Below are 27,927 nucleotides of genomic sequence, written 5' to 3'. Positions count from 1 at the left end.
AAACCATGCAAAAATATACCAAGGCAAAGCCATAGTTTCTATTCTTTTTGTTCTCCATTACTGTAAGCACCACAGGGAAACAAGTTTTCAAGGAGCAGGTAGGTTTAATTTTGTCTGTTTTTCTTTTCTATTTTCTTCTCTATTTCACTTTTATTTTACTCCAAAGAAGGTAGGCAAAGAAACACTGAGTTTTGTCATTTCTGCTAGTTTTAATGTTAAAATAACCGTGAGGGGTGGATAGACACTACCTGATAGCAAATGTCTGCTTTTCTCTCATGAATGTCTTAGCCAATATTTTTGATGGCATATTTTTTCTACAATCTGAAAATAATTATATAATTGTATGTTAAAAATTTGCAGAGTTTTCAGTGTTACTGGCGTCATCCACATAGCAATATTTTGTTTAAGTTAAACCTGAATTACAGATTTAGAGAGGCTGTGTCACTTCCTCTTGAAAACAGTCAAATTGGGAATGTTTGGAGTTTAGGTTGTTGCATCCATAGCGTAAAATCACTAAATTGAGTGAAGATTTTAGGAGTACTGCATTTAGGTACCAGTAGAATAGAATTATTTCAGTGTCCTTTCTCTTTCACAATTTTTATACTGTACATATTTCATATGCACAATTCCCTGCAAAGGCTGCAGGAATGTAGGCATAATTCTACCTTTATAGCCTATCCAACATAGAAGCAGTAATTTTATTTCATACTTTCCAACTGACAAGAATGTCTTTCAAAATCTTTCAGAGGCAAAGCTGGGAAATGAGTGTAAGAGGTCTAGTTTAATGTACTATACTCAACACAGACTTTCCCTTAAAAAATAGTCATATTAAAAACAAAGTATAAGTTTTGGGTTTTTTTTTTTTCAGTTACAAGCCTTCCTTTTTATTTGCTATAAAAATCATAGTGGGATTAAAATATGATAAAATATATGGTTATGCATTACTCATAATCAGCAGGTTACTGGAAAGTTTTTGTTCTTGTCTAATCACCTCTCCAGTCAGCCTAGATGAGATTAAACACTGCAGTAACATTTCAGCTTCTGAATTCCTAACATGACTATCCCCTGTGGGAGGATATTCGGGTCCAGGTTTTAAGAAATAACTGGTGCTGTAGTACAGTGTCTAGCAGGAACCAGTTTTCATAGAAACTTTATAAACTGCTGTATAGGAAGGAAACAACTTCACACAGAAATACTTTAATTTTCCTAAAGATTTTCATCAATAATCTGCATAGGGGCTATTTGAGATGTGGAAGGAAGTTTGAAACATCTCTGGCGAAAATAGTACTGTTCTTCTACTGCAACTGTTTTTCCAGAGAGAAGCAGCACATAGTACTTCCACATCTATAAGAATGAGGGGAAAAAAGACATTTTCAATAATAAATTTTCAATTGAGAAAATAATAGTCTCAGTATTTTTGTTTAGTTATTACATGTGAATTCCAGATGATGTAAAAAAGGAAAGGAACAAATCCTCTAGGATTTATCTGAGAAAAGTGGATAGCTCGGAATTAGAGGGGTATATTCTTGGTGAATGGCAAAAAACTAAATATAGTGAAGCCTTCATTCATTTTTGTCCTAGACTAGATTGAATAAACTGTATCTAAAGCAGCTGTTTCAATTTTTTTTCATGCTGTATTAAGGCAGTATAGAATTACTGGTTGCTCTATGAGCATCTATACAGCTTTTCAGTAATTTTAGGTAAGACAAACTCCACCTCACACCTAACAGAATCTTCAGAGTTAGGTTGAAAGGTTTAAGTAATTTAATTGCTTTTTTAAAATTTTTAATTTGTTTTTCCAATATCAAGTATAATGCTTAACATCTTTTATAAAGCATCTGGTCAATTATGTCTAAGAGTCAACAGTTTATGCATTTTTTAATGAAAGAATCATTGAATAAAAATAAAAATTCTCTTGGGCTTAAGACCCAAAGGTGAGATCCCATCCTTCCCTGCTAGTAATGCTGGTAACCACAAATGATTGCAGAGCCAAATGTTCTTCTATCTGATATTTTCTGCAGCTAAGGTGCCTACATTGTTTCTGATATCTGCCCAAGAGATGGAGATAATCTAAGTTGACAAAACAGACATAAGTAAAACAAACACACAAATAAATAGAAACACTCTGTGTACTTGAAACAGTGGATTGTTATGCAGTTGCATGCAGTCATAACTGTCACATCTCAGTTAAGTATCTTATTTCTTTTATGAAAAGAATGTGAAACATTTCAAATATATGTAAAGATAGCAAAATATGTGAAAATAAGTTATTCATGTCTGAAATGAAGGATGCTTCAGATGATATTAATTTGCATATGTATTTTAATATCATCATCAAATAATACAGGAGGCAGTTCAGAAGGAGGAGTATAATACAGAGAAACTTTACTGGCTTTTGCATCACAGCTCACAGAAAAGAATAATAGGAATATGGTCCTAAATTTTTTAAGGAAACAAATATATGTAAGTGACAAATATGGGGAATTTCAAATAGTACTGCTTAAGCAAAAAGACACTAGAAAAATTTAGCTAGCCCTCGGTATAAACTGGAGGCATAAAAATATCAATATCTCTTTGAAATAATGTGAGATAAAAGTCTCATGAAGACCCAGGTCTATTCCAGGTGTTGCTAAAAATAAAAAGGTAATGCTGACAGTGTTAGATGAAGAGAGTAGGCTCAAAAATAAACCTTACAGAAAAGGTGGTAGTATTTATATACTTTGCTAGATTTTCTTTGGCATAACCACAGAAATATGAATTTTAAAAAATGAAAAATAAATGCCCTAAGACCTTGGAAAAAAGGTCCAATCAGCAACAGGTATAGAGACTCATATGTATTTACAGGATATGCCTGGATATTTCCTTGGTTGTTGAACACTTTAACTGCTTGTTGGCCCATGCAAGAACCAGGTTGTGAACTGATTTAAAATCAGAATAACCCATTTTCCTTTATATTTACAGCATTGCTAAAGGCTTGAGTACAAGCATTGCTCTAAGACCCTTGCACAGCACCTGTGATCATACTTTAGACTGCTGCATTTACCCAGCAATTTCTTAATGGGAGGACAATTTCTCTGTTTTGTAAATGAGGAAGTGAAGTGCACAGACTTGGTTGGCCCTGGGTTGTAAAGTCAATCTGTGGCAGACCAGAGAGCTGACCCAAGCTCTCCATCACCTCATCACAGTACCATAATCACTGAACTCTCCAAAGTAGTTTGTTCAATATATATAAACTTACACATAAATTGGATGTAAACAACTCTATGTTGAGAGTTTTGATACCTCCAGTGACTAAGTATGGGTCAGTATTTATTACAGCTGCAGAAACAGCTTAGACAGCTCTTCTCTTACTTGCTAGCCCACACTGTCATCTCAGTGTTCTACTATTAGCCACTAATATTGTTCCACTAATAGCTTGTTCCACTATTTCTGATAGAGGATGGGAAAATAAAGAAACCACACCAAAAAGAAAAAAACTTCAGAGAGGAGCATTAGTTGTAATGATGATCACTTGTTCAAAACTACTCACTCTAGGGCCCCACAAGAAGTCGCATTAGCACAGACAGGAGGGCAGGATGGGATTAGGAGGGATCAATGAAGGATGGGAAAGGACAGGGCATGCTTAGGCCAACACTGCCATTGAAGGAAATACTGCTGAACCAAGCTCTTGAAAAAGTTTCAACCTTCCTCTTGGAAGAGAGAAAGATTTCCAGAAATCCAGGAGTAGTTTGGCAACTTTCTTTTTAAAAATTCCTCTTTATTTCCAAAGATGTAAGAATCAGATATGGAGTTTTAGGGCTAGCTAACTAGAGAGGTACGTGCAAAGATTGTGTGTGTGGTGCTTAAACTCAATGAGTTGTGGCTGGATTAGTCTTGGAAAACTGTGGCCCAGTCCTTCAATTCACAATGACAGCTGTTGAGGTACTGAATGTTCATCATTTCTTGTTGCCGATCTCACCTTTTGGTAGGGGAGAAACACACAAGGAATTCATTCAGGTTGTGAGTACAGCTCATGATTTAACTTAAGCAAGCTATAAATTTCTGCTTCAGCTTTATCTTGATTTTACACTAATTGTACAGATGTTCAGACCTGTTTCTATCAAGCTTGATGCTAATAAGGTTCCCCCTATCCTTGAATTCAAAGTACTGGAAGAGATTAACAGCCAGTTTCAATTCCTAATTGAAAAATATATAATTCTCTCTTCTAAATTGCAACACTTATCCAGGGATTAGCTTCGGGAAGCAGACTCTGGGTTAGATTGTAACTAGCCAGCTGTCACAGAGAAAAAAGGGTGGATATCTTATTTAAATTATTAGCGCTTTATAACCAAGGGTCAGAACACTTAAGCACAGCAGAGAGAACTTTGCCACCCTGCTCATGGTTGTAGAATTACATTGCACCATAGACCGGACCTCAGCTAAACAGGGGAGCTGAACAATGGACAACACAGTGACAGTCTCTGTTAGTGACTTCCTTTAAATCCCTATGCTTGAGTTGATTAAAGACTCAGCTAAATCCCAGTCACATCTATGACTTCTGGATCAATGATATATAGTCCTCCTGGCCCAGCACAAATAAAATCTTTGCCATCTTCAAGTAAGGCCAAAACTACATGACCAAAAAAATATATGGTTGGATTTACGAAGCAGGTAGCTGAAAAATTGCTAAATGAGCTTGCAAAGATAGGTTATTTCACCAGTTATTCAGTCTTTCTGCAGAGTGGACATGGAATATTCCTTCTGTGTTTGCAGGCATGAATGGGACAGACATTGAGAATTTTGTCTGTGTCATATTTAATGTTTCCTTCATGAACTGTACCTGGCATGTGGGCAGGACTGCTACAGAAGATACCCAATATTACCTGTACTGGAGGCCTTCAAAGTAAGTAGGTCTGCTTGAATACTGGGGATTTTGATTTGTGGTTGGACATGTGATATTGCCAAGTTTATATTGATACAATATTTCATGCAAAGGGAAGAAGACATCACAGAATGCCAAAATTACATCAAAGATGACTGTGGAAGGCACACGGGGTGTCGATTTCAAAATGTGACAATAGATAATAACTATGCTTATTTCCTGGTGAATGGGTCCAGAAGCGGACAAAGCATTCCGTCATATGTGAAGAAGACATTTTTATATGAAATTGGTAAGCATTTTTTGTTGATTTAATTTCCAGTTATATGTTAAAAGAATGAAGAATTCATCCCTGGGAAAAAAAGTATATATTAAAAAAATATTGATCCCCATTATAGGTTTGGGTTTTTTTTTTTTTTCCCTCTTTCTTTGTCTTTAAGTATAAGAATGGACAAAAACTAATGAGTACAGAAATAATCTGGAATCATAGGTCAGAAAATTTTGAACGTTTCAGTCAAATACTTATTCTCTGAGAGAAAGGTGACGTCTTTTAGAATTAACTAGCTGAGGATTCCTGAGTGGGTCTATCTAGATGTTGGTCTTATTATCTTGTAATGCTGTTCATCTACATAATGAAAATAAACAGTTACCTTAATGCTGTGAGCAAAAACTTCCATTTTTTAAAAATGGAAGAACGTTAATAAAAAAAAAAAAAATCTGTTTAATTTGAATACAGTATTTTAAAAAAATCCTTAAATTCAAGAACTAAAACCAAACCTGCATAAACCATATGCTGAATTCAGTAAAATGTAATAAATGGCTTGTGGTTTTAGTTTTCTTTACTGTTGCAGCTGGTGGTCCAGGCTCCTCAACTGAAATGTTAAATTAGGGAGACCTGCTCCAGAATACGAGGACGATATAGAAATTCTGCTAAACTAGAACTACATCTTTTTAGATCAGTTGCTTGAACATCTACTTGTATTTTTAAAATGGCTGAGTGAAGAGAGCTGTTACTAATCAATAGTATTTCTGATTATATTATTGTAGAAAAACTCACCCCTCCATTAAATGTCTCAGTGAACTGTACAGAAGCTTCTCATAGATGTAGTATTCGGTGGGAACCACCTCGCACAAGTCACGTGAAAGACGAAAGTTGTTTCAAATATGAAATTGTCATAGAAAACAAGGTAAGAATAATTATGACATTTAATAGCACTTTGTCTCTATTTCCACACATAACACCACACAACTGGTACCCTGTTCTCATCCCCTCCTTTTGAAAGCTGGGACGAATATGGAAAGTAATATAACATCCCTCAAAAATGAAGTTCAAAATATTTGTGAGTTTGTTTTTCTGATAGTAAAAAAATCTAAAAAAGCCCCCAAAACAGGAGACATAACTAAGCTGGATTAAATGTTTAAAAATGCAAAAGATACATAGGGGAAAAAAATGGAAAAAACAATGTCCAAGTTTATTTGTAAATTTTAGATACTTTGTTTAAACAATTAAAATGTAAACATTTTGTCAATCTGAGCCTTCTTGCCTTCTTTTTTTTTTTTTTTTTTTTTTTTTTTGCTTTGATACTCAATTCTGCAATCAAATTTAAATGGTACAATATTTCAGATCATCACTGGAGAGGAAAAACCACTTAGTGGAAGGACAGCTTAAATTTCAGAGTTTAAAAATAAAGCATTTAAAATATTACATAAACTTTTTCTTTCTGAAAATCAAACATTCATGAGAGAAGACCCTTTATTGTATAGTAACAAAAAGAATAATGCTGAAAATTAAAATTTTCTCTTGTTGCTAGGCTGATACTGAGAAAAACAACAAAACTGCATCTAAAACAGTAAGTCTGCATTAACACAACACTTATGCTATATTGAAATTTCTTCTGTATCTATGTCCTCCAACCAAATTGATTTGGTTTCACACTACCTGTTTCAATGTATTACACATGCTCATTATTGGTAAGTTTTTTAAATCTGAAGTTTTGAACCGTTGTTTATGAAATTTGGTACAAAAACACGTGCGGATTTTTATTTAACTTCACAAAATCTTCCATTTTACATTATTTTTTACTTCCTAGCAGATTCATATATATATAAAAATATGGATTGGGATTCTGTGTAACACAAAGAATGTGGATAATTTTTTCTTTTTTAATACTCTCTGGAAATGATTGAGATGTAAGAGGCAAGAAAATATTACCTCAAAGATTAAGCCAATATAAAGATGGCAGAAAAAAATCAATTTCTTACTTCTGTATAATCTGGCTATCAAACTCTACTTCAGTTTTGAAAATATCCACTGTAATGAAGTGCTAGATCTTTAAAGATATTTTTTTCCTAAAGTCCCATAGCTTAGCAGAGTCTAAGGAGCCAGGGAAGCATACAGCATATTTCATCTTCATATTACCCAATAATAAAAATATTCAAACAAGAGGAACTAAGATCAGTCTACCTTACTAAGGGATATTTTTCGACTTATTATTTCACTCTCGTCTGTCCACAGAAGGAATATATAAGTGTAAAACATAAAATTTTATCATAATTATGTAAAAATAATACCAAAATTCTCATTCTACTTATTTTGCATTTAGGAAGCAATCATTGGAAATAACTCCTATGAATATGAAAGCTTCAGCCCAGAAAAAAGGTACAGCGTCAAAATCAGAGCAACAGATGGGGGCTTTTGTTACGTAAGCGCACACTGGGGAGAGTGGAGTGCACCTGTGGAGTTTGGTAAGGATAAAAATCCCTTCCTTAACCTTGTTCATTTATTGCCTGTCTGCCTCATTTTTTACTTCATACAGATGTCCTAATTTGTTAGGACAAAGAGAGTCGAAGAATTGCCGTGTCTCTTAATATTAGGGAGTACTCCAATCATTCTTGGGAGACAATTCTTCTTGCACAGGGATAGTGAATGAAACATACCCTTTTGAGGTCTGTTGCCAGTTGTTTTACTTCTTCCATCTTTATCCTGACTTTATAATCTCCTTTTTCCTGCTGCTGCTCTCTGCCACCTTTGGTATTTAAATACTCTGTTGGACTCACTTCCTCAGGTATCAAGTTCCTGGGGGCAGTCCACATACTGTTCAGCCATTCTATTCCTTTGCACACTGCAGAGCAGTGAGGTGCTGAGCTAAAGAAGTCATCCCTTCACACAGTGTATGACACCCTGATACAAAGCAGATTGAACATAGCTGTGCAATCATTCGTGTCCTGTGATGCCAACCAACACTGTGATGGCTGCTTGGTTTTCAGGAGCACAACAACTTACATCCACGTCATCATATATGCTGTTTGTGATACCAGGGCTGGCAGCAGGTCTCGCACTTCTCCTCTGCATGACAATGTAAGTCTTATTTCGTGCGCAAATTTTTATTCTGTAGTTGAAATAACACTTCTTCCCTCAACAGAAAATTTCTGGCTTCTTTTTAAAGGAGACAAGGGAGGGAGAAAATTAACACTGAGCTATACTAAGAATCATCTGCTGGATGTTCTTCAAGTGTACTTTATACTTCTGATTCCCAACTTTTTTATCCGCTTGATTAATATAACACGGTGTTTTCCAATACTGGGACAAGGCCTTCTATCAGTACCTCTTTCCTGCTGTCAGACCCTGCAATGTAGATGGGTGGTACATGAAATTTTTTCCATGTTTTGACATTTCCTTTTCACAAACTTAAAAAAACAACTTCTTATGAGGCCTAAGTAAGTCATAAAGTACATTATTGTCATCCAAATTCTGAACAATAAAATTATAATATTGTATTTAGCTTATGTAACTTTTAGCTACCTTTGAATTAGAAGAATACTACTTAAGTCTTAAGAAATAAAATGGTACCTCAGGAGCATTATTATATAATATGTGTTTGTGTGTCTGCAAACTGGCTTTTCTTCACCAAACCTTTTTTGTCACTTTAGAAGGGCTTATTTGAAAAAAACATCTGCAACAATTCCACAGCCAAGAGACCCATTTCATGAACACTCTCTAATGGACTTCCAGGTATGTTTTCTTTCCATTTGCCTGATATGTAAAAATTTAATCTCAAAAGTATGACTTAACTGTCAGAAAGACGTACACAAGCAACAATCAATTTTCTTTCTTTTTCTTGTTCTTGGGATACGGACAGAGAAAGTCCACGTGCAAATAACTTGTCTGTTTTACCTTTTCCATTAAGAAATAATTGTCATCCATCTACTTGGAGCATTGGAGAAAATACAGTTTCACCCTGCTCTCCCTATAAACCATATGCTATCACTAAAATGATGCTGAGGGTAAGTTTCTCAGCACAATAATAATGCAGAGTCAGGCCAGGAGAGAAGGGACAAAGAATCTGCAGTAGCTTTACCATATTGGTATTTGGCAAGGATAAGGCGGTAAAAGTCTCTCAGGTAAGCAAGAAAATAGAGCAGCCTGTTGAGAGGTGCTAACTGATGTGGAACCCTGGAATGACCCACGAGCAGGCACAAACAGACAAACACTGCAGGAACTGCCCTACTAGAGAGCATGTTGCAGTTTCCTGCAATATGCAAAGTCTTTAGGTTGGCTGCAGGCAGGTCTGGAAGACAAAATTTGTCTGCAGAGACACACTGAATTACTGGCGAGCCTTTATAAATCCTTTTCTTTTTTCTCTTCCTTCATCATGTTAACTTTTCTATGCTTTTAAAGATGGATTTTCCAGCTTTTTAGTTGGAAAGTCTTTGTTTCTCTTTGGGAGCTATATGGAGGGAAGATCTAGATCTAGATTCTAATAGACAGAGTCCTGCTACAGGTTTTAAATAACAAATCTGAATGACAGGAGATTCACCAATCAGGACCTTGAGACTAATCTTATGCATGAAACACTAACAAAATGCTATATTCTTCCTTTAACAGGCAGAATATATGAAGCTATTAAAAGAACAAGAAACTGAAAAAATAATAGATATTGAAGAAGTAATGGAATGCAAGTGAAATGAGCAACTTGATTTTTTCCAAACATATATACCTTGCAGGCAAAAATTAAGAGCTTTTTCATTACCTCTCACTCCTGGAAGCAGGGAGACGAGCATTCATTGACTGTGGAGACAATTCCCCAAGATCTTATCTCTAAAAGCCTCTTTGTGTTTGGTTGCATTTTCTACAAACAGTTAGCTTGGACTGTTTCTGGATTTTTATTATGATGAATATTGCAGCATTTCAGAAAAATATATTTCAGTATTGCTTTTACTGTTTTCCTGTTTTTCAACACCATGCAAGAGAATAAATAAGAACAACCAAACTTAAGAGGTTTATTCTGCATCTCCATTGGTTTAGTGTCTCGAGAAAGGTACAGCCATACTGAGATTGTGATCAGGAATAAAACTGACATCTGTATGAAAGCCCGCTGTATGAAGGCCAGCCAAGACCAAGGCTCTTAAGAAAGATCACTTGCTCATACAAAGTGAGTACTGGTAAAGAGTTCAGGATACAATTTTCCCATAAGTCTATTTGTTGCCTCTCATTTTTCTCCTGTCTGTTTTCTCCTATCCCTTCCTATCTGTGTTAGATCAAAAAATTATTTAATATATGATTGCTAACAAGTAGCGGATGGACATGTATATATGTATTGATTGGAAAATGTGGGAAATTGAGCATTTGAACTATCCAACAGAAGCCTGCCACTTATTAATTGCAAATGGTACATGCCAGTTTTGTGCTTTTATAACACCTGGATGAAGCAGAAGTGTAACAGCCAGAATCCTACAATTAATAAGGAAGTATGAGAGATAACCCTTAATTTGGGGGCTAATCAATAAATTTTGACCTTCCATTTGCATGAAATTGAACATGAGTCAGCAGTGCCCTGGCAGCCAGGAGGGCCAGCCCTGTCCTGGGGGGCATCAGGCACAGCAGCACCAGCGGGGCAAGGGAGGGGATTGTCCTGCTCTGCTCTGGGCTGGGGCAGCCTCACCTCCAGTGCTGGGGGCAGGTTTGAGTTCTACAACAAAACAAAGATATAAAGCCTTTTTAGAGGGTCCAAAGAAGGGCTACAAAGATGGTAAAGGACCTTAAGGAGAAGCTGTATGAGAAGCAGTTGAGGTCATTTGGTCTGTTTGGCCTGGAGAAGACTGAGGAGAAAACTCATTGCAGTCAACAACTTCCTTGTGAGGGAAAGCAGAAGGGGAGGCACTGATCTCTCCTTTTTGGTGACCAGTGACAGGACCCAAGGGAATGGCCTGAAGCTGTGCTGGGAGAGGCTTATATTGAGTATTAGGAAAATGTTCCTCACCCAGAGGGTGGTTGGGAGCTGGGACAGGCTCACCAGGGAAGTGGTCACAGCACCAGCCTGACAAAGTCCAAGAAGCATTTGAACAATGCTCTCAGGCACATGGTGTTACCCTTGGGGCTGTCCTGTGCACAGCCAAGAGTTGAACCCAATGATCCTTGTGGGTCATTTCCAACTCAGGGTATACTATGATTCTGTGATTCCATCAAATCTCAAGATGGTTAAGGTCATCTCAAGTAGCTGAAATCCTATAATGGAAAATAAAGTACTTCCAGTGATAAAATTCCACTAGACTAGGTTACTGTCAAGAGACCAACTTTGGAACTAATTTTTTCTATTGTTCTGTGTTTCTAAATGAGCTTTCAATAAAAAATTATTTTTATTGTCTTTTTAAAACAGAACCAGAGAGGGATTCTTCTACTTAAGTTATAATTGCCAAAAGATAAAAGCACCTGCATTAAATGGGAAAACTAAAGCAAACACTCACTGTAATAATCAAAGGACAATTAAACAGACACAGTCTACTGGATCCTCTCCATCCTGCTTTGCACAGAGCTGATCATGGCCAATGGTGCACCCCTTACATCCCCACTGCTTTCACTGTGAAAACTGTTGAGACAGAAAAGTCATTAAGAAAACTAGTTCACTACCAGCACATGAATGAAAAAAACAATAAATTGTATCCATGAAACAGTGGAGGTGGTAGTAGGTGTGGGACTAAGATGTCACTTTTCCATCCCTGGGCAAAGACCCCAAAATCAGTGGGAAAGGATGGTCAGGGTTTAGAATCTTTTAACTAAGTGCCTTGGATGCTCACAGGAAGAAGTTATTTATTCTGGTCTCCTATGGCTATTGCTCTGCTCTATGTTAAAAACTAGAAAGTTCTTGCTCAAGGAAAAAATTAAGGGCCTTGTCTACCATTTGTATTTTTGTGGCATATGCAAAACCTGCAACACACCAGTACAGCAAAACACCAGACAGTCCTTATGAACACTCTGGTTTTTCTTGGAGCAATAAATTATTCTTCAAGTTTTTGTGATTTTTAAGAAATGTTGGGTGTGAAACTGTTTCTGCAATGACTTCGCTCCCTGTAGAGCCAAAAGTGTGTAAATAGCCCTAGTGTGTCTGCCCAAGTTTCTTTTCTCTCCTTTATTCTATTTTCTCTTTCTCTTCCTCTTTATCTTTCTCTTTCTTCTCTTCTTTTGCTTCCAAATCCTGGGTCATAGCAAGGCCACTCAAGTTTTCTGGTCTCTGAAAGATGACAGACTTTGGTAGCATCCTCAGTGGCACCCTCTTTGCTTGGGAGTCTTTAAAATGTGTTTAATTTGTTTGCATTTTTTAGAACCTTAGGTAAGGAGTTCGCCTAAATATAGACAAGAAAAGAAATCCCCTGGGTAGAACAGTTCCCTTTTCTGCAAAAACACCACTGTCCTTCTGGGCTGTTTGGATTGTTCTGCTGTAGTAATTCCAGTTTATAAACAAAATAGCCAAAAACCTCAAACTCCACTCTTCCTCATTGTGTTTTAGAGATACACAATCTGAGAGAGCATGCAAAAACACACTGCTTCCCTGCTGCCTTCTCTGAAGGCTCAAGAGATCTTCAGATCAGGAGCATGGAAAAGCGGGCAAATGAGAATTCTGATTTCCTTCATTTTCCAGAGTCCCATTTTGTGGGAAGACAGAGATAATGTTAAAAGCCATCTTGCCTCCGATATATTGCAGCTGTGTCAATTACCAAAGAATGGGAACAGCCTTGCCCTCACAGCTGGGTGGGATAAAACAGTGAGGTAGTATATAGAGAGTCAGTTGGAGTTTTCTGGCTGTGCTGTGAGAAGGAAGGGACAGGAGGATGTGTGAGGGACAGACAAGGTAAGCCACTGTACAAGGGACAGACAGGGTTAGGAGTGAGCTAGAACTGCAGAAGAGAGAAGATGGAAAGAGCCAGAGCTGTGGGGAGCTGCCCATAGGATTGCTACATATAAAAGATATGAAAGACTTCTACATAACATGATGCTGATGCTTGAAGCCTTCTGAAGTTGTATTGAAGCACTCAACTGTGACACCATTTGACTCTCTATGACATTTCTTATGGCTCTGATTTTAGTACTTGGGTACTGGTCACTACCCTTCTCTGTGAAATGCAGTATGTTACCACCACAAAAGAGTGCTTTCTTCCAAAGATGAGAACCAAATAAACCGTGGGGTTTTACATTCTTTGTAATCAGAAGTCTATTCTTCTCTCTTTACAGCACAGTCAGTGTTCAAAAAAATATGTACATGGTTATGTATGGCACTTATTTAATTTGGAAGTACAGTGAAACTTGTGAAAATGGACTGCTTTTACCTCTGAATAACTCTCTGTGCTCAGACCTGATGTTCAAGCTTTTGTTTGCTTTGTCTACTGACCTCTGTAGCAGGACAGAGGTAGTCATAGTGATTCTTTAAAAAATGAGCTGCTTACTTGACTAAATCTGCTTTTTGGTAGAATATCCACCTATATATATGTGCTTGTCATTCCCACTCTTTGTCTCACAGATATGCTTCAGAAAAATTTTGTCACATTTCTTTCTTTATTAGCTTATGAAGAGTGTGAATATCCATTAATTGGTCCTTATAGAGCCAACATTGCCCTAGATCTTTACTTCTGAAACCAGAAAAGACCAGGCAAGGTTCTGTTGACTTTCTCATGGTTATTGATTCTATGGGTGCCTGGAGTTTTTGAAGTTCTGGATGCTCAAAGTGAGTTGTTCATCTCCTCAGTAAATACCAAGTTATTAAGAGATGTGATTAAATGCATGAACACAACCATAGTGTGCCACTTACTACAGTGTTTCTTTTTTCGTGCCTCCTTTTGTTCTATGCCTTTAGTAGTGCTTGTGAGCGGAAGTGAGGTAGGTGTTTTGGTGGTAGTTTTTTGTTTTGGTTTGGGGGGGGGGGGGGGTTTGGGGGGGTTTTGATGGTTTTTTGGGGGGGGGGGGGATTTTTTTTGGTAGAAAATAGTTTTGTAGTCAAAAATTTCCAATATGGTGAGTAGACTTCCTTCACTTCACCTGTTCATTTTATACTACTCCTGTTGAGGAGAAGAAAACATGCCAGATATGCACTTTGTGGTGTTGGTTTGCCTCAGCAACTATTTAGTATAACTAATATTTACAGTCAACGAGATAATGAACCCAGAATATCACTGTCCACTTCTAGCTCATCAGTCATCAATCACGCTCCAGCCAGATGCAGGAAAGAGAAATGCTCATGAGCCCAGGTATTTCTGGGTCTCTAGAAGGTAAACCCTCTATCTCCAAGGAAAGGTAGCACTGTGCTACCTTAGGCTTCCTTTCTTGGGCATAACTATATCCTAGTTATCTATGAATGGCTGATATATAAGAACTACTGTTCATATGGTTAAATCGTTCAGTATGTCAATATAGAAGCTATAGGGTTGAAATTACGTCAGGATTTTGATCAAGGTGATTCCTGGCAGACTGTTGGGCAGCAGGTGAATTTTTCCCTATACAATAGCCAAGAAATGGGAGTGTTAGAGAAGTACTTGGACTGTTCTTTCCCACAAGTTTTTGACTCCAAGCAGAGAGGATCTGTGTGCTTTTAAGAAGGAAATGTTGACATATTTTGGTGTTTGAAAAATGTCATATTTTTTAGTGATGCTTCAATTTCAATGTGAAAAAGTGAAATTACTTTACATGGATTTTAAATCTCCATGTTAAGCAAATTACATTGCCTTCAGTGAAACAAAGCCTTTCAGGTTATAAAGAAGCTTTTGATGTTTTATAATGTTTATAATAACCCTCTTCTTTATAAAATGAACAGCTGTGACCCAAGAAGGTAACAATTGCTCAATAGCAGGGCCTGGAGTAGCTATTTGTAATTTGATGCTTACTGCCTGCAATTGTTTTCTGTTTTAGTGGTGGTTTGTAGTTTGGCTATTTTCACATTGAGAGAAATGGATTGAAGACAAACCCACATCACACTTTTTGATAGTGATGTGTCTTATCTGAAGACATCATATCCAAGATTTGAAATCCCCTTTTTCAATCTGCTTAAAGAACACTACAGTTTACATTGTCATTTCCCTGAGAAGCCCCACAGACCTGGCTATCCCTGGATCCATCAGCCCCTGCCCAGTGACACCAGGGCAGGGCCAGTCTCCAGTTTCCCATAGCCCTGCCAAGCTGGGCCCACCCTCGGGCCCATGACCCACCCCACTCCCCAAGGAGGTGCTTGGTGGTCAGGGTTGGGGCTGCCCTGGTCTGGGCTAGGAATGCCAGGCCTTACCCTGATGCCCTCGATGGAGAACCCCCATCTTCCATCCCCCAGCGATGGCTTGTAGGGAGAGATGCTTTGTACTTCTCAGTATTGTTTAGAGCTAGAGAGAAATACCTGTAAAAGTAAATATTTGTATGTACTTTCTGGATTCCCAAACACCAGCATACTCGGGTGAAACAAAAGGGGAAATTTAACCAGCCAACTTCTTGTTCACTTTTTAAAAAATCCCAATTTGGGCAATTACAAAATTTGCTATGAATCAGGGCGGAAGTGATGAACATTTATTTTGCAACACTTCCGATGGCAAGATGGTTCCCCAAAACACAAGCAGCAAGGGTAACAGCCCTTTTCCATAGTTATACCGCCTTTTAAAATATGGTCTTTCCATCTTCTCTGAACCTGAAGACTATAATAGAAAGATAAACGAGGTAAAGACATTTTGAAATAAAAGGTAGGTCCATCATTTCTTTCCAACTGTTTTGTTTGCTGAGGTATTTACTGAGTCTCTAGGAAGTCCAAGGCTGGAGGGGTGTCTGGATGTCACAGACAAAATCTAGGAAGCTGTCAGAGGAATACATGGAACTGAATTGAATGAAGTATTTTTACAAATAAAGTACCTGCTTCATACTAAAAAAAGATCCTAGACAAAAATTTGATTTTTTACTGGGTTTGCTACTGAATTTTTGGAAGTGAGAGCGTATTCCTCAATCATAGAATCATATTCACAGAATGATTTGGGTTGGAGAGGACCTTGAGGATCACTTTGTTCCAACTCCTCCAGGGACACGTTCTAGTACACCTGGTTGCTCAATGCCCCAACAAACCCAGCCTCGAATACTGGCCAGGATGGTGCATCCAAGCTGCTGTGGGCAACCTGTTCCATTGCCTCGCTGCCCTCACAGTAAAGGTTTTCTGCCTTGTATCTGATCTACATCCTTGAAAGCACATGAACTAACACCATCAGCAAACTTACCATATTCAACATTGGGTAACTTGAGTTGATGGATATCACTGGTGACCTATTTTGATATTTTCTTCTTGCAGCTTTTTTTTTTTTTTTTTTTTTCCCCCACATAAATTGTTTTGTTGCAGCTATAATTACATCTTTGGAGGATTTATCCATAAAAAATTCTTCATTGAATCCATCAGGGAAAATATTTTTCAGTGTTAGGAAACAAAATAAATAAGTTGTTCTCAACCCAAGCAATAACCAGGAGGAGTCTAAAATTCCTGAGTGTATGCCGTGATCCTCCAGCTTGGAGGAGTCACAGGATTTTTCCTCATCATGGATATTCCTGTACTTGCAGGCATGAATGGGTCAGCCATTGAAAACTTCTCCTGTGTGATTTATAACATCTTCCTCATGAACTGCACTTGGCAGGCAGGGAGGGATGCTCCAGCAGACACACAGTATTTTCTCTACTGGCAGAAGTCAATGTAAGTAATCTGCTTGAGACAGGGAAGTCTGATTCTGAAGTTTGAATTCTGATTCAACACATCACAGTGTCCACGTTTAACTAAAATACTTTTCTGTATGCAGAGAGGACAATCAGATGGAATGTGAGCTTTACGTTAAAGCTGAAAATGGCAGAAATATGGGATGTATCTTCCAAAATGTGAGCGTAGGACATGAAAAAGCTTACTTCCTGGTGAATGGGTCTAGCAAAGACTCCCTGATCCAGTTCTATGATGAGTACGTTGACCTGTATAAAATTGGTAAGTAAATAATTTATTTCAGCTTTATTTTAATTAGTGTATGAAAATAGTAGGTCATTTATGTGTGGGAAAGAACCATGTACCCTGTGTCACCTACATTTGACAATAAGAGACACTGGCTTTGTCAAGAAAACCTATTCCCCAAGCAAAAGACAAAGAGGGGAATTAAACAGGAAGGCTCCACATCTGCATCATCTCTCAGACTCTTTAGCAATGTGCCCTTATGGGTTTTAGGTTTTTCTCAAGCAAGGTCCACAAGACTTAAGAAATTGTACTTTCCCCTGCTGCCCTTGCAGTGATGGCCAAATACCTTTTAATAGAGGAGAAAAGAGACTTTTTAGAAATTTATCTGAGCACTGATTTCTGCTTTTCATGGCCAGTGGGGCTGGCATACAGGACACCATACCCTGCAGTGAATGAATTAACACACGTACAACATACCTTACCCGTGTGGTGCTATACTTGAAAGCATCCTGTGCAGTGATTTTACTGTGGCAAATTCCCACTGGAAATGTCACACTGATTCTGGTATTGTGCTAAAAATATTGAAAAAAAGGGCTTTGTTGTAGAAGAAGAAATTGAGCTGTGATGTCATCACTCATGGCAGATAAAACAAGATTATTCTGTGACCAAGTAGCCCTTCACAAACAAGACCACTGTTCATAGCCCAGGCCTGTCCCTAAAGGCTGATGTAAAGTAGTAGTGTAGCTGATATTAAACTTTCCTCTGTCAGCCTTTTGTCACCCTTTCTGCCATGACTGACTGTCTTTTGCTGTTCCTATAATCAAGTCATTGGCAATGATCAAAATATAGCGGTCCTCATATTTTTGCTTACATCTGTGAAGTGAAAGGCAATACAAGAAGTTGGCTAGACTATTAAAAATGGAGTGGCTTAAATTTGTATGGTTATTTCTTTTGCAAGGAGGGAATAAACTGCATAGCTCACAAGGTTGAAGGCAACACTGTCATGTCACAGAAGCATTGTGAGTAGGCTTAGAGAAAAAAAGACCTTTGAATTTCTTATTTTACTTTAGGGATAGCAGCAGCTAATACAGCTGCAATAATAAACGTTCTCTTAAGAAGAAGGCAGTGTTCTAGTTTATTCCTCTAGAAAAGTAAATGGAGGCGATTATTTCTTTGTATGCTCCTATGTCATGTTCCCCGTCTTAATTCCTTTTTTTATTTTGTGGTCCTGTGTACATGATTAAGAAAAATTTGGTCTTTCAACTATTTCTAATAGTCATAAGAGAAATGGATACAGGTGAGTATCTTTCTTCATATAGATGTTACAATTTCACTCTCTTTCATCAAATCAAAAAGAGGTCAAGTGATTTTATTTATTTGAATTCTTGGTTATATCATTTCAGAAAAGCTCATGCCTCCATCAAATATCACAGTTAACTGTGATGAGATTAAAAATGATTGCATAATTCAATGGCAACAACCCCAAATAAGTCATTCTAAAAAAGACATGTGTTTTAAGTATGAAATTAACATAAAGTATAAGGTAAGAATGTCTTCACTTACATTTGACATTAATATATTTGCATTTACCAATACATATGAGTGGAAAGAAATTAAGTGTCTTTTCTATGATGTAGCCTTCCCCATATATAGCACCTTGTTCCTTTATGACTGCACTTTTCAGGTCCCTGCCTAATCCTGCTGTGCCATACTGCCCCATTTTTACTTTTTTAAATCCCTGCTCCCTTGAGTAAGATACTGCCGGAGATACATTGGATGTCTGGGACAGTCCCGGAGGAGAAGCATGGTTAAACAAGATTCAAACACATTGCAGCTTCATCTGTGACAGCACTTAGAAAAGGCACTTCTTTCACTAAAACTTGTTGGAGTTGCCCTGGATTGGAGTCTTTCCCGTGGAAACTGGATCTCTGTGGAAGGGTAGAGCCGGGCTTCAAAGAGTGAAAAGAGAAATATGCATTCACTTAACAGTTTTGAGCTAATAGAAGTGAATTAAATTTCTCCATGTATGAAAAGCAAATAGCTTACCCAAACATAAGCATAACATATCTTAGTCCAAAAGTTGAAGGTTTATAATGGCAAATAAAAGGAAAATAAATGTGAGAGAAAGCAGAAAGGCAGTGTGATTAATGACGGATTAGTGGGGGGATGACCTTGACTTTACGAGTTCTTTTGGCAGCAGTAAGGAAGGAATGAGATCGCTGTGTTCCACTGCAAGAGTGGATGTAAACTACTGCGGCAGAATTGCATCAAAGGGCCACAGGGTGGCAGACAGAGACTACAAAGGAAAAATCTTATTGCCGTACAACCAGATTGGCCATTACTTAGTCGCTGATTGAAGGCATTCCCTAGGTTTCTGAAATTTGGAATTTCATAGTCTGGGTTTGGGTTACTGTTTCACAGATGAGTCTTTTTGCAAGACCGACTAATTGCTATGAAACAGCTTCACTTCTCCGAATCACTTGGCTATTGTAACAAAGAAATCTCACTGAAAACTCTGTGTGACACTGGAATAAAAGTCTATTGCAGTAAATCAATACATATTTTTTAATAACTTTTAATATGTGTAATAATAATTTTATAAATTATACTTAATTTACACCTTGTCTGAATTTTTCTAGTTTTTTCATAATCATTAGTAGTTTTCACCTAGCTAATTATGTCAAGGTACAGCAGATATTTCAGCAGTTGAGCTGGGTAGGTTCCTATGACATTTATAAGATACAACTATAATCATATCTTTGGAAGATTTACCCAGAAAAATTTCTTCTGCCAAATTTATTGCTTTATCACTGATAGATCTAAACTTGTGGGGTTTTACCAATACATTATGACCAACAAATGTTGTATTACAGTCAGCCTTTAAACTTTATTTTCATGATTGAAGGTTCTTGCATTGGAAGTAAACAAAAAAACTGAAAAAATGATAACACCATGAGTAACATAATTTCAATCACATTTTTTCATGTTTGAAAATATGTTTCTTCTTCAGGTGATGCTTTTTGTTAAGGCTTTATAGATCAGGGTATCTGAGAAAACCAAAGGCAAAACTTAGCAGGGGAAACTGAGCTTAAAAGGCACCAAGCACCTCTACCTCCCTTATGTCCTTTGTCACAAGTTTCACCCAATTCAGTAAGCAACAGGCCTGCTTTCTTCTTAACCTCTCTTGTTGCCAGTGAACCCATCAAAAAACTATCTTGTATTCACCTCCCTCACTAGTCTTGACTGCATCTAAGCTCTGTCTTTACTGACTTCATTCCTCTATGTGCAGGTGATGTCTTTGTATTCCTCCCAAATCCCTTTTTCTGCCTTTTGTATAATTTTTTAATACATAATACACAAGTTTTGGGAAGATCCAGCCAAAGACAACATAACTTACAATCTATTGCAATGTAGAATAGCAGTCTTAATAAAACATAAAGGGTTTCTTTATAGGCAATATGTGGGTTATTGCTGTACCTCCATCACCATCTCCTTCTCATTCTTACACATTTAACCCTGCAACATGGCACTTGCAGATGTGGCTTAGTTGTGAACTTGGCAGTGCTGGGTTAATGGTTTTACTCAATGATCTTAAGGGTCTTTTTCAAGCTAAACAATTCTATGATTCTATAATTCTTGTGCTCTGAGGAGGTTGTCCTTGTAGATCAACCAGTAACTTGGCCCTTAAGGGTACTTTCCCACGAGTACCAAGGCCTGTGACCATGAGGTTTCCTGTAGAGGGTCTAATCTGCTTTCTAGATCATAAGCTCTGGAACAAGCACCTAGTACATTAACAACTGTGCTGGTCTGTCCTCTGATGCCTACACACTAGTTCTCTTACTGGTTCATTATTTATCCCAAGACAGAGCTCTGTGCATACAAGACACTCCTTCATACACAGTAGACGGCCCGGTTGTCCAAACTTGTTTGTGAGGGTGCAATCACCCTCCTTGGTGAGATGTATCCCATACCTGCCCAGTAGCCCCTCTTTATCAAAAAGGATCCCAAGATCACAGAAGACAAAACCCTGCCTGTGACCGCAGTTACTGGATGGCTGCAATTCTGCTCAAGCCTCTGACTGGGAGGCCTGAGGGGACACCAGCTGGACGTCCTGCCCTTCACCATCCCCCCTGTGCTCTGTAATCACTCTTGAAAACTTCCAGGTTACCCCTGCACTTATAAGGAAGAACAAGGGGTTCAGTTGGCCAGGTATTTCTCCTAGATTGATCCCTGTGCTTGACTGTGCAATTTAGGTTGACTGCAGATCCTGGACAGCAGCTTGCTTTATAAAATCTTAGAATGCTTTGGGTTGGAAGTGACCTCAAAAACCATCTAATTCATTCCCCTTGCTGTGGCAGGGGCACCTTTCACTAGACCAGGTTATGCAGAGCCCCATCCAGCCTGGCCTTGAACACTTCCAGAGATGGGACATCTACAGCTTCTCTGCACAGTCTGTTCCAGTGCCTCAGCACCAGCACAGTAAAGAATTTCTTCCTAATATCTAATCTAAGCCTACCCTTCTTCATCTTAAAGCCATCCCCCATGTGTTATGAGTACATATCTTTGTGAAAAATCCCTTTCCAGCCTTCCTGTAGGACTTTGTAGGTGCTGGAAGGTGCTGTAAGCTCTCCCCAGAGCCTTTTCTTTTCCAGGCAGAACAGCCTCATGTTCAGATGCCACATGAGCATGCATGCAATTATTTGAAAAAATAAATCTGGATTAAATGAGTTTTATTCTAAAAGCGATGTTTTGCAAAATAATTACAGAAATACATAATTAGCTGCCTAATGGAGGTGATATAGTCTTCAGTCATTAGTTGTGTGTGGTCAGTACATTATGTGGTAGTTTTGATGGCTATTCTAATAAGATGAGAAAATTTTAGTCTATCAAAAATGTACTGGAGGGCAACCTAAAATATCTGTGAATCCATGCCAGTCCCAAATATTTTCATCTAAAGGAAAACAAAATAATATTTACATAATACTTGTGATTAAATACATTGACATTTATTGTAATATTAAAATATTAGATAAACAAAAAAGTTTATTTCACTGATTTTTTTAATCTTTTTTTTTTTCCTGGTGTCTGTAAGAACAAACTTAGAGTTTCCATTTAGGTCTGGTTTGCTTTGTATTTCAGTCTGAAATAAAATTTGTATTTCAACTGGGAAGACAAGGAAAACAAATATCTTTCCATAGCAGAATTAATTACTATGTGAACTTGGCATTACAGATGAATTAGCTATTAGATGCTAAATGTTAGATAAATCACTAGTTTTTCCAAACAAACCACGAAGCACATAGGAAAGAGAATGCAGAAAAATGGGACAGTAGACAAAAAATAATTATTATTGAAATGTAAAACAAGCAATGATAAAAATGAAGTTAGTTACTTTTCTTTTTCTTTCAATTTACAGGATAATCCTAAAGGAAAGCCCATATATACTTCCATACAAGTGAGTCTGTTTGTTCTATTAAACAGCAATACATGTTCATTTCATTGTCAACTGTGAAAAGTAAATAGTATGCACATACCTTTAAATCAATATATGCTCAGTGTCCTATAATTTATGGGAACTTTATTTATGGATTTGATGAACGTGTCAAACTGCTAAATCATCAGGGAATATGTAATTTATTATACATTCAGGGGCAGAACTTTATTGTTTTTCTATAAGTATTTTGAAAAATCTCCCGGTTTTCATTATATTGTCCACTCTCCTTCTCAAATATTTGGAACAGATGTTAAAGTTACATATTACAGACAACAGAGAAAAGATGAAGTATCTCCTAGGAATTCAATTTTGTTTTTGAAAAGCATAGACCACAAAAGCCCTTTTGGGATGGAGGCTGTCATCCAGGTATGCTGCACCTCCTTTAATCAGTGCAGTTTGCACATCCCACCTCTGTGCAGAAGTCTCCAAGAGCAGGAGTATGGCAGTAAATTCTGGTAACACTAAGTGTTGCAGTCATCTACTTATTTTACAGATTTGGATGGAAAGTTATGCTTTTTCTGAAAATTCATAATGCAGAGACTGAGGCAGGTGCACAGACACAATATTCCTCAAATCACTCAGTTCTAGCAGTACTAAAATAAAATGGTTCAAGATGATTTTCCAGCTCTCTCTGTGCTTAAGGAAATCAGCAATAAATCAAACCATATCATAAGAAACCACAGGTTATACTTTTATAGTGTAAAAGATGAAATGTTTCTAAATGTAAAAAAGTTTAATGACTGTCACGTTATTTTTGAGATACATATTTGCATATATATTGTACAAATAATAATAATAATTATTTTCTCTGTAACAGCAATCTTCTTTAATAAGCAATGCTTTCATAGCCTCCTAAATATTTCACTGGTAAATGGCACATGCTTATTGTCAACATGGGCATGAAACAAAGAAAAGCAACTTTGTTTTGGGGTGGGTTTTTTTTGTTTGTTTGTTTTTTGTTTTTGTTTTTTTTTTTTTTTAGGAGGGGGGAAATAGTAACATATTTCTAAGATCCAATACAAGAAAGAAGTATGTCTTGAAAATGAGAGCAGCTGGCAGTGCCTGCCTTGTGAACCCAGCCTGGGGGGAATGGAGTGCACCTGTTGAGTTTGGTAAGAACAAATCCATGCCCTAGGCTACTCTTCCCCCAGCAACGTCCTGTCCACTCACCCATTGTCACACACCTACGGACACAAAGATGTACAAAGGATTGGCAAACGTTTTGCTTCACACCACACTACAGAGGAAGGACTTAGGAAGAGACTTAATCGATTTCTTAGCATTCTAACACTGGAAATAATATTAAAAATTACATCCTTGCAGCTGTAGTGAGCTCCTGTTTGCTGCAGGGGGTGGACAAATAAGATCAGTGTTAATTCTTCCTATCAGACACTTCTGCTAAAGTGGTAAATTACAGAATTCATTTTTATACCAAACGAAACTTTTCAGACTGGCATTCACCACAGTCAGTCACCACAGCAGAGGTTTGACACAGCAGGAAGTTCAACAAGACTGAGTTCAAGGTGCTGCACCAGGATCAGGGCAACTGCTGGTATCAATAGAGTCTGGGGGATGAAGGAATTGACAGTAGCTTTACTAAAAAGGATTTAGGGAAGCTGGTGGATGATAGGCTGGACATGACCCAGCCATGGGCACTCACAGCCCAGGAAGCCAAACGTGTCCTGGGCTGCACCAAAAGCAGCAGGGCCAGGGAGGGGATGTGCCCCTCTGCTCTGCTGAGACCCCAGCAGGAGTGCTGCACCCAGCTCTGGGGGCCCAGCACAAGAAGGCCATGAACCTGCTGGAGTGAGTCCAGAGGAGGGTCACAAGAAGGATCAGAGGGCTGAGAAAATTTGGGTTGTTCTACCTGGAAAGGAGACTCCAGAGACAACCTGTTGCACCCATCCAGTTCCTAAAGGGGCTACAAGAGATCTGGAGAGGGACATTGTGCAAGGAAATGTAGTTATAGTCCAAGGGGGAATGGCTTTAAACTGAAAGAGTGTAGATTTAGGTTAGATTTTAGGAGGAAATTCTTCACTATGAGGATGATGAGGCACTGGCACAGGTTGTGGATGCCCCATCCCTAGAAGTGTTCAAAGCCAGGCTGGGGCTCTAGGCAACCTCCTCCAGTGGAAGGCATCCCTGCCTATGGCAGAGTGGCTGGACTTAGATGATCTCTAAAGGCCACTTCCAATCCAAACTATTCTATGTTCTGTAATTTTATGATTTATTCCTCATATTACTACTAGTAGTACTACTAATTTATGAATGTTTCTCTTTCAGGAAGTGAGGAAATGATATCTTCTTCAGTATGGATTTTACTTGGGGTAGCAGTTGTGACACCCTTAATGGCAATCATCACTTTTTTTTTCTGTAAAAGGTAAACTTAATTTATGCATTTATTTTATTTTCTCTGTGTGTGTGTAGTACCTAAAGTTTTTAAACAAATAAGGTGGAGGTGTCTCCGTATGTTAAAATAAACCACCTATGTGAAACAGAAAGAAAAAGTATATTCTGCTATATGATGCACTTTGCATAGCAATATACAGTAATTTAGAGAAGATACAGTTCTCTCAACTTGTTAAAATTTTTACTCCCACTTTTCACTGTTTGTAGTGACATAACAGGACAAATTTCTTTTTCTGTCAAAGAAGGAAATTTACTACTAGTAAATATTCAATCAAAAGTGAATCTATTACTGTCCAAATTGTTAATGTTTTCATGATATATGTTCATTCTGTGTTGAGATTATGTATATTTTTCAGTTCACTTCTAATACTTTAGAGGAAGAAAAGAGCTGGTTCAAGGGTGCAATGGTGTTGTGACATTACAGCAATTCGATTTTAATTTTGTATTCAATACATTTTGATTTCCAGGACTGGCTGTTGGAAGGCAACATTTCCACAGATCCCAGGACCAAACCCTACTTTTTTTACACTGGCTAATTCAAATCCAGAGGTATGTTCTCTTCTATTTTTATATTAAATGTGTGAAATACATAGAAAACTCTACTGGCTAAATTTTTAAATGATAGGGAACTTATTACAGAGGATCACTCTTCTCTTTGCCATATTCTGAAGAAAAAAAAAAAAAAAGAAGAAAATCAGCAGGTGAGTTTTTTAAGGGAAGTCAAATGCAGTGCTCTTCCAGAACTACGAGAGTTTCTCCCATTCCAGCCTCAGGGGTGCACAGGCTGATGCTCCCATTGGTAGGAGCTGTTCACTTTCCCAACACAAGGACATGGACAGTGACACAACAGAGCACAGTGAGGCAGCCAGAAACAAAACCAGCACTGCTGCTTCTACCAGCCTCTACAACAGGGTCCTAGACATCAGTCCTACTGTCCAACTGAGCAGGGCTGAATTTGCCAGTGAGATTAGCATACCTCCTGGCTCCCTTCATTTACAACCACCAGAAAGTTCCTCACACCTCATCCCAGTGTCTGAACCCTGTGTCTTCCCAGGTTCCCCCCTCCAGGCTGTCCCTTTGAATCTCTCCAGGTGCACACCTCATCTATTTACCCATTAGCAAGTTACACATGAGGGAAAGAAGGTGACACAGAAACCAGTTCAAAATAGGGTTTTATAAGGAAACAGAACAGACTGTGGTGGTCACACACAGCAAAAACAGGTGAAATACTCTCTGAACTGTGCATAAGTAGTGGCTAACCTAACATTGTGTATAAAACTGATGGAAGTTTTTATTTTTCTTTCAGCTGATGGATGGCAAAATTCAGTCAATAACGTCTGAAAATGAAGAGATAGTTTTAGTTGCTGAAACCGTGAGATAACCAAGAAAAATGGAGGAGTCTGAAAGTGCATTTCTTAGACAACTGTATATTCCTGTGGAAAGTCTGGAATAATATATAGGCTTTCTTCACTTTCTTCTTTCTCTTGTAGAAAACAGCAATGCAGCCGAGAGAGAGCAATACCTCACATGCAATCTTTTAAAATGTCATAGTATTTGCTTTTAGGTTTGGCTGATTTTTACTATTTGGATAAGTTGTCCTTATTGGATATTTTCTCTTTTGTAAATATGATTGAAATGTTTCATTCAAGAAGTTTTAGTTACATTTTTAATCATAAGGAAACATAATTGTTTTTCTATCTCAAATTAAAAAGATTAATAATTAATTGAGATGAATACAATTTTAAAAATTCTGATGTCTGAATTCCATTGTTCTACTGTCAAAAATGGGTCAATTCATACTAGAAGTTTCTTTAGATCTCTTCAAGTACACATGGACAACTAGGTTTGCTCAGATTTTTGCACTAAACATTTAAACATTGCTATTTGATTTTTAGACTAGTTTTATAATGACACTAGATGTTTTATTATTAGACTAAACATTCCTGGGACTATTTCCTTGCACACAGGCCAATTTATGTATAAGAGTCCAGACAGGCTTTTTTAAAGCCCTAAATAAGGTGGACACATGCAAACTACCTTTAGAAATTAGCCCTGACCTGAGCTGACATCTGGACTATGTCCAGGAGTTGTTCAGGACATTACTTGTAAATCTGGGCCAAACTAATGCTGGGAACAGTTGTTCCTGGACATGTTCCAGTGCTGGGGAGCCTTCCAGTGCTGTACTTTCTCCAGTTTATACTGTAGCTGAACACAAACAGCTCTTGGCACACCTACTGCTTTTGATAGAGTTAATGATTAGCTTTTGGTCAAAGACTCACCTGGAAAGATTTTTGCAGCAGGTCAGAACCACAAAGTAAATTTCTAAAAAAGGCTGGATTCATGCTGGACACACTTGTAAACCATCTTTGTATTTTTCTCAGTATGCAGCAGTAGTCAGAGTGGAAATTCTCACAATAACTTGCTAAAAGAGTGATGGGGTTGTAAGAGACTGCACTGGTTTATATAACCTTGCACAGTAACTCACCTCTTGGGCAAAAATGCCAGTGAGGCACAGTTTGGCTCCAGTTCACCAAAACCTAGCCATGAGCTATGAACAACCATTCAGTGGCTCAGTGTGAGGAAGGGAAGAGTAAAGTATAGTAAAGACAGTACCAAGACACTCAAGAGGTGGCATTGAGGTCTTGTTAAATAGAACCTAAACAAGCTCCTCATATGTTTCCTGCTTTCTCCTGGAGAAGGATAACATACTTATCAGATTCAGGAGAGGTGGAACAGGCAAAAACCTGATAAGTTAGTCCAGGTTATAGTTCCGAATCATTGAATCACAGAATGATTAAGGTTGAAAAATACCTCAAAAAGCGTTGAGTCCAACCCTTGACCTAACACCACTACCTTTTCAACTAAGCCATGTAACTAAGTGCCACATCCAGTCATTTCTTGAAGACTTCCAGGGATGGTGAGCTGCTCCTCATATGGCTTACAAATGGATC

At 37.9% G+C, this 27,927-nt stretch overlaps 1 protein-coding gene and 1 long non-coding RNA gene across 2 annotated transcripts; one reads left to right on the top strand and one right to left on the bottom strand.

The window, feature by feature from the left end:
- The first annotated feature begins 23 nt into the window (after nt 1–23).
- On the top strand, nt 24–26,727 carry LOC136357894 (granulocyte-macrophage colony-stimulating factor receptor subunit alpha-like). The gene is made up of 14 exons (XM_066313531.1): nt 24–98; nt 4,753–4,882; nt 4,975–5,150; nt 5,906–6,045; nt 6,670–6,708; nt 7,462–7,603; nt 16,701–16,830; nt 16,934–17,109; nt 18,477–18,616; nt 22,490–22,528; nt 23,550–23,679; nt 24,851–24,947; nt 25,444–25,525; nt 26,283–26,727. The coding sequence occupies exons 2-14, from the start codon at nt 4,755–4,757 to the stop codon at nt 26,355–26,357; spliced, it is 1,494 nt and encodes a 497-aa protein (XP_066169628.1). The 5' UTR covers nt 24–98; nt 4,753–4,754; the 3' UTR covers nt 26,358–26,727.
- Nucleotides 3,737–4,900, bottom strand: LOC136357895 (uncharacterized). Its single transcript, XR_010742974.1, has 2 exons — nt 4,863–4,900; nt 3,737–3,958 (listed from the first exon to the last, which is right to left on the bottom strand). It is a non-coding gene; the product is annotated as an uncharacterized lncRNA (long non-coding RNA).
- Nucleotides 26,728–27,927: the final 1,200 nt, after the last annotated feature.

Source organism: Sylvia atricapilla, chromosome 2 (assembly GCF_009819655.1).
Source record: "Sylvia atricapilla isolate bSylAtr1 chromosome 2, bSylAtr1.pri, whole genome shotgun sequence".
Classification (NCBI taxonomy): Eukaryota; Metazoa; Chordata; class Aves; order Passeriformes; family Sylviidae; genus Sylvia; species Sylvia atricapilla.
This window is presented reverse-complemented; position numbering and strand designations above follow the sequence as displayed.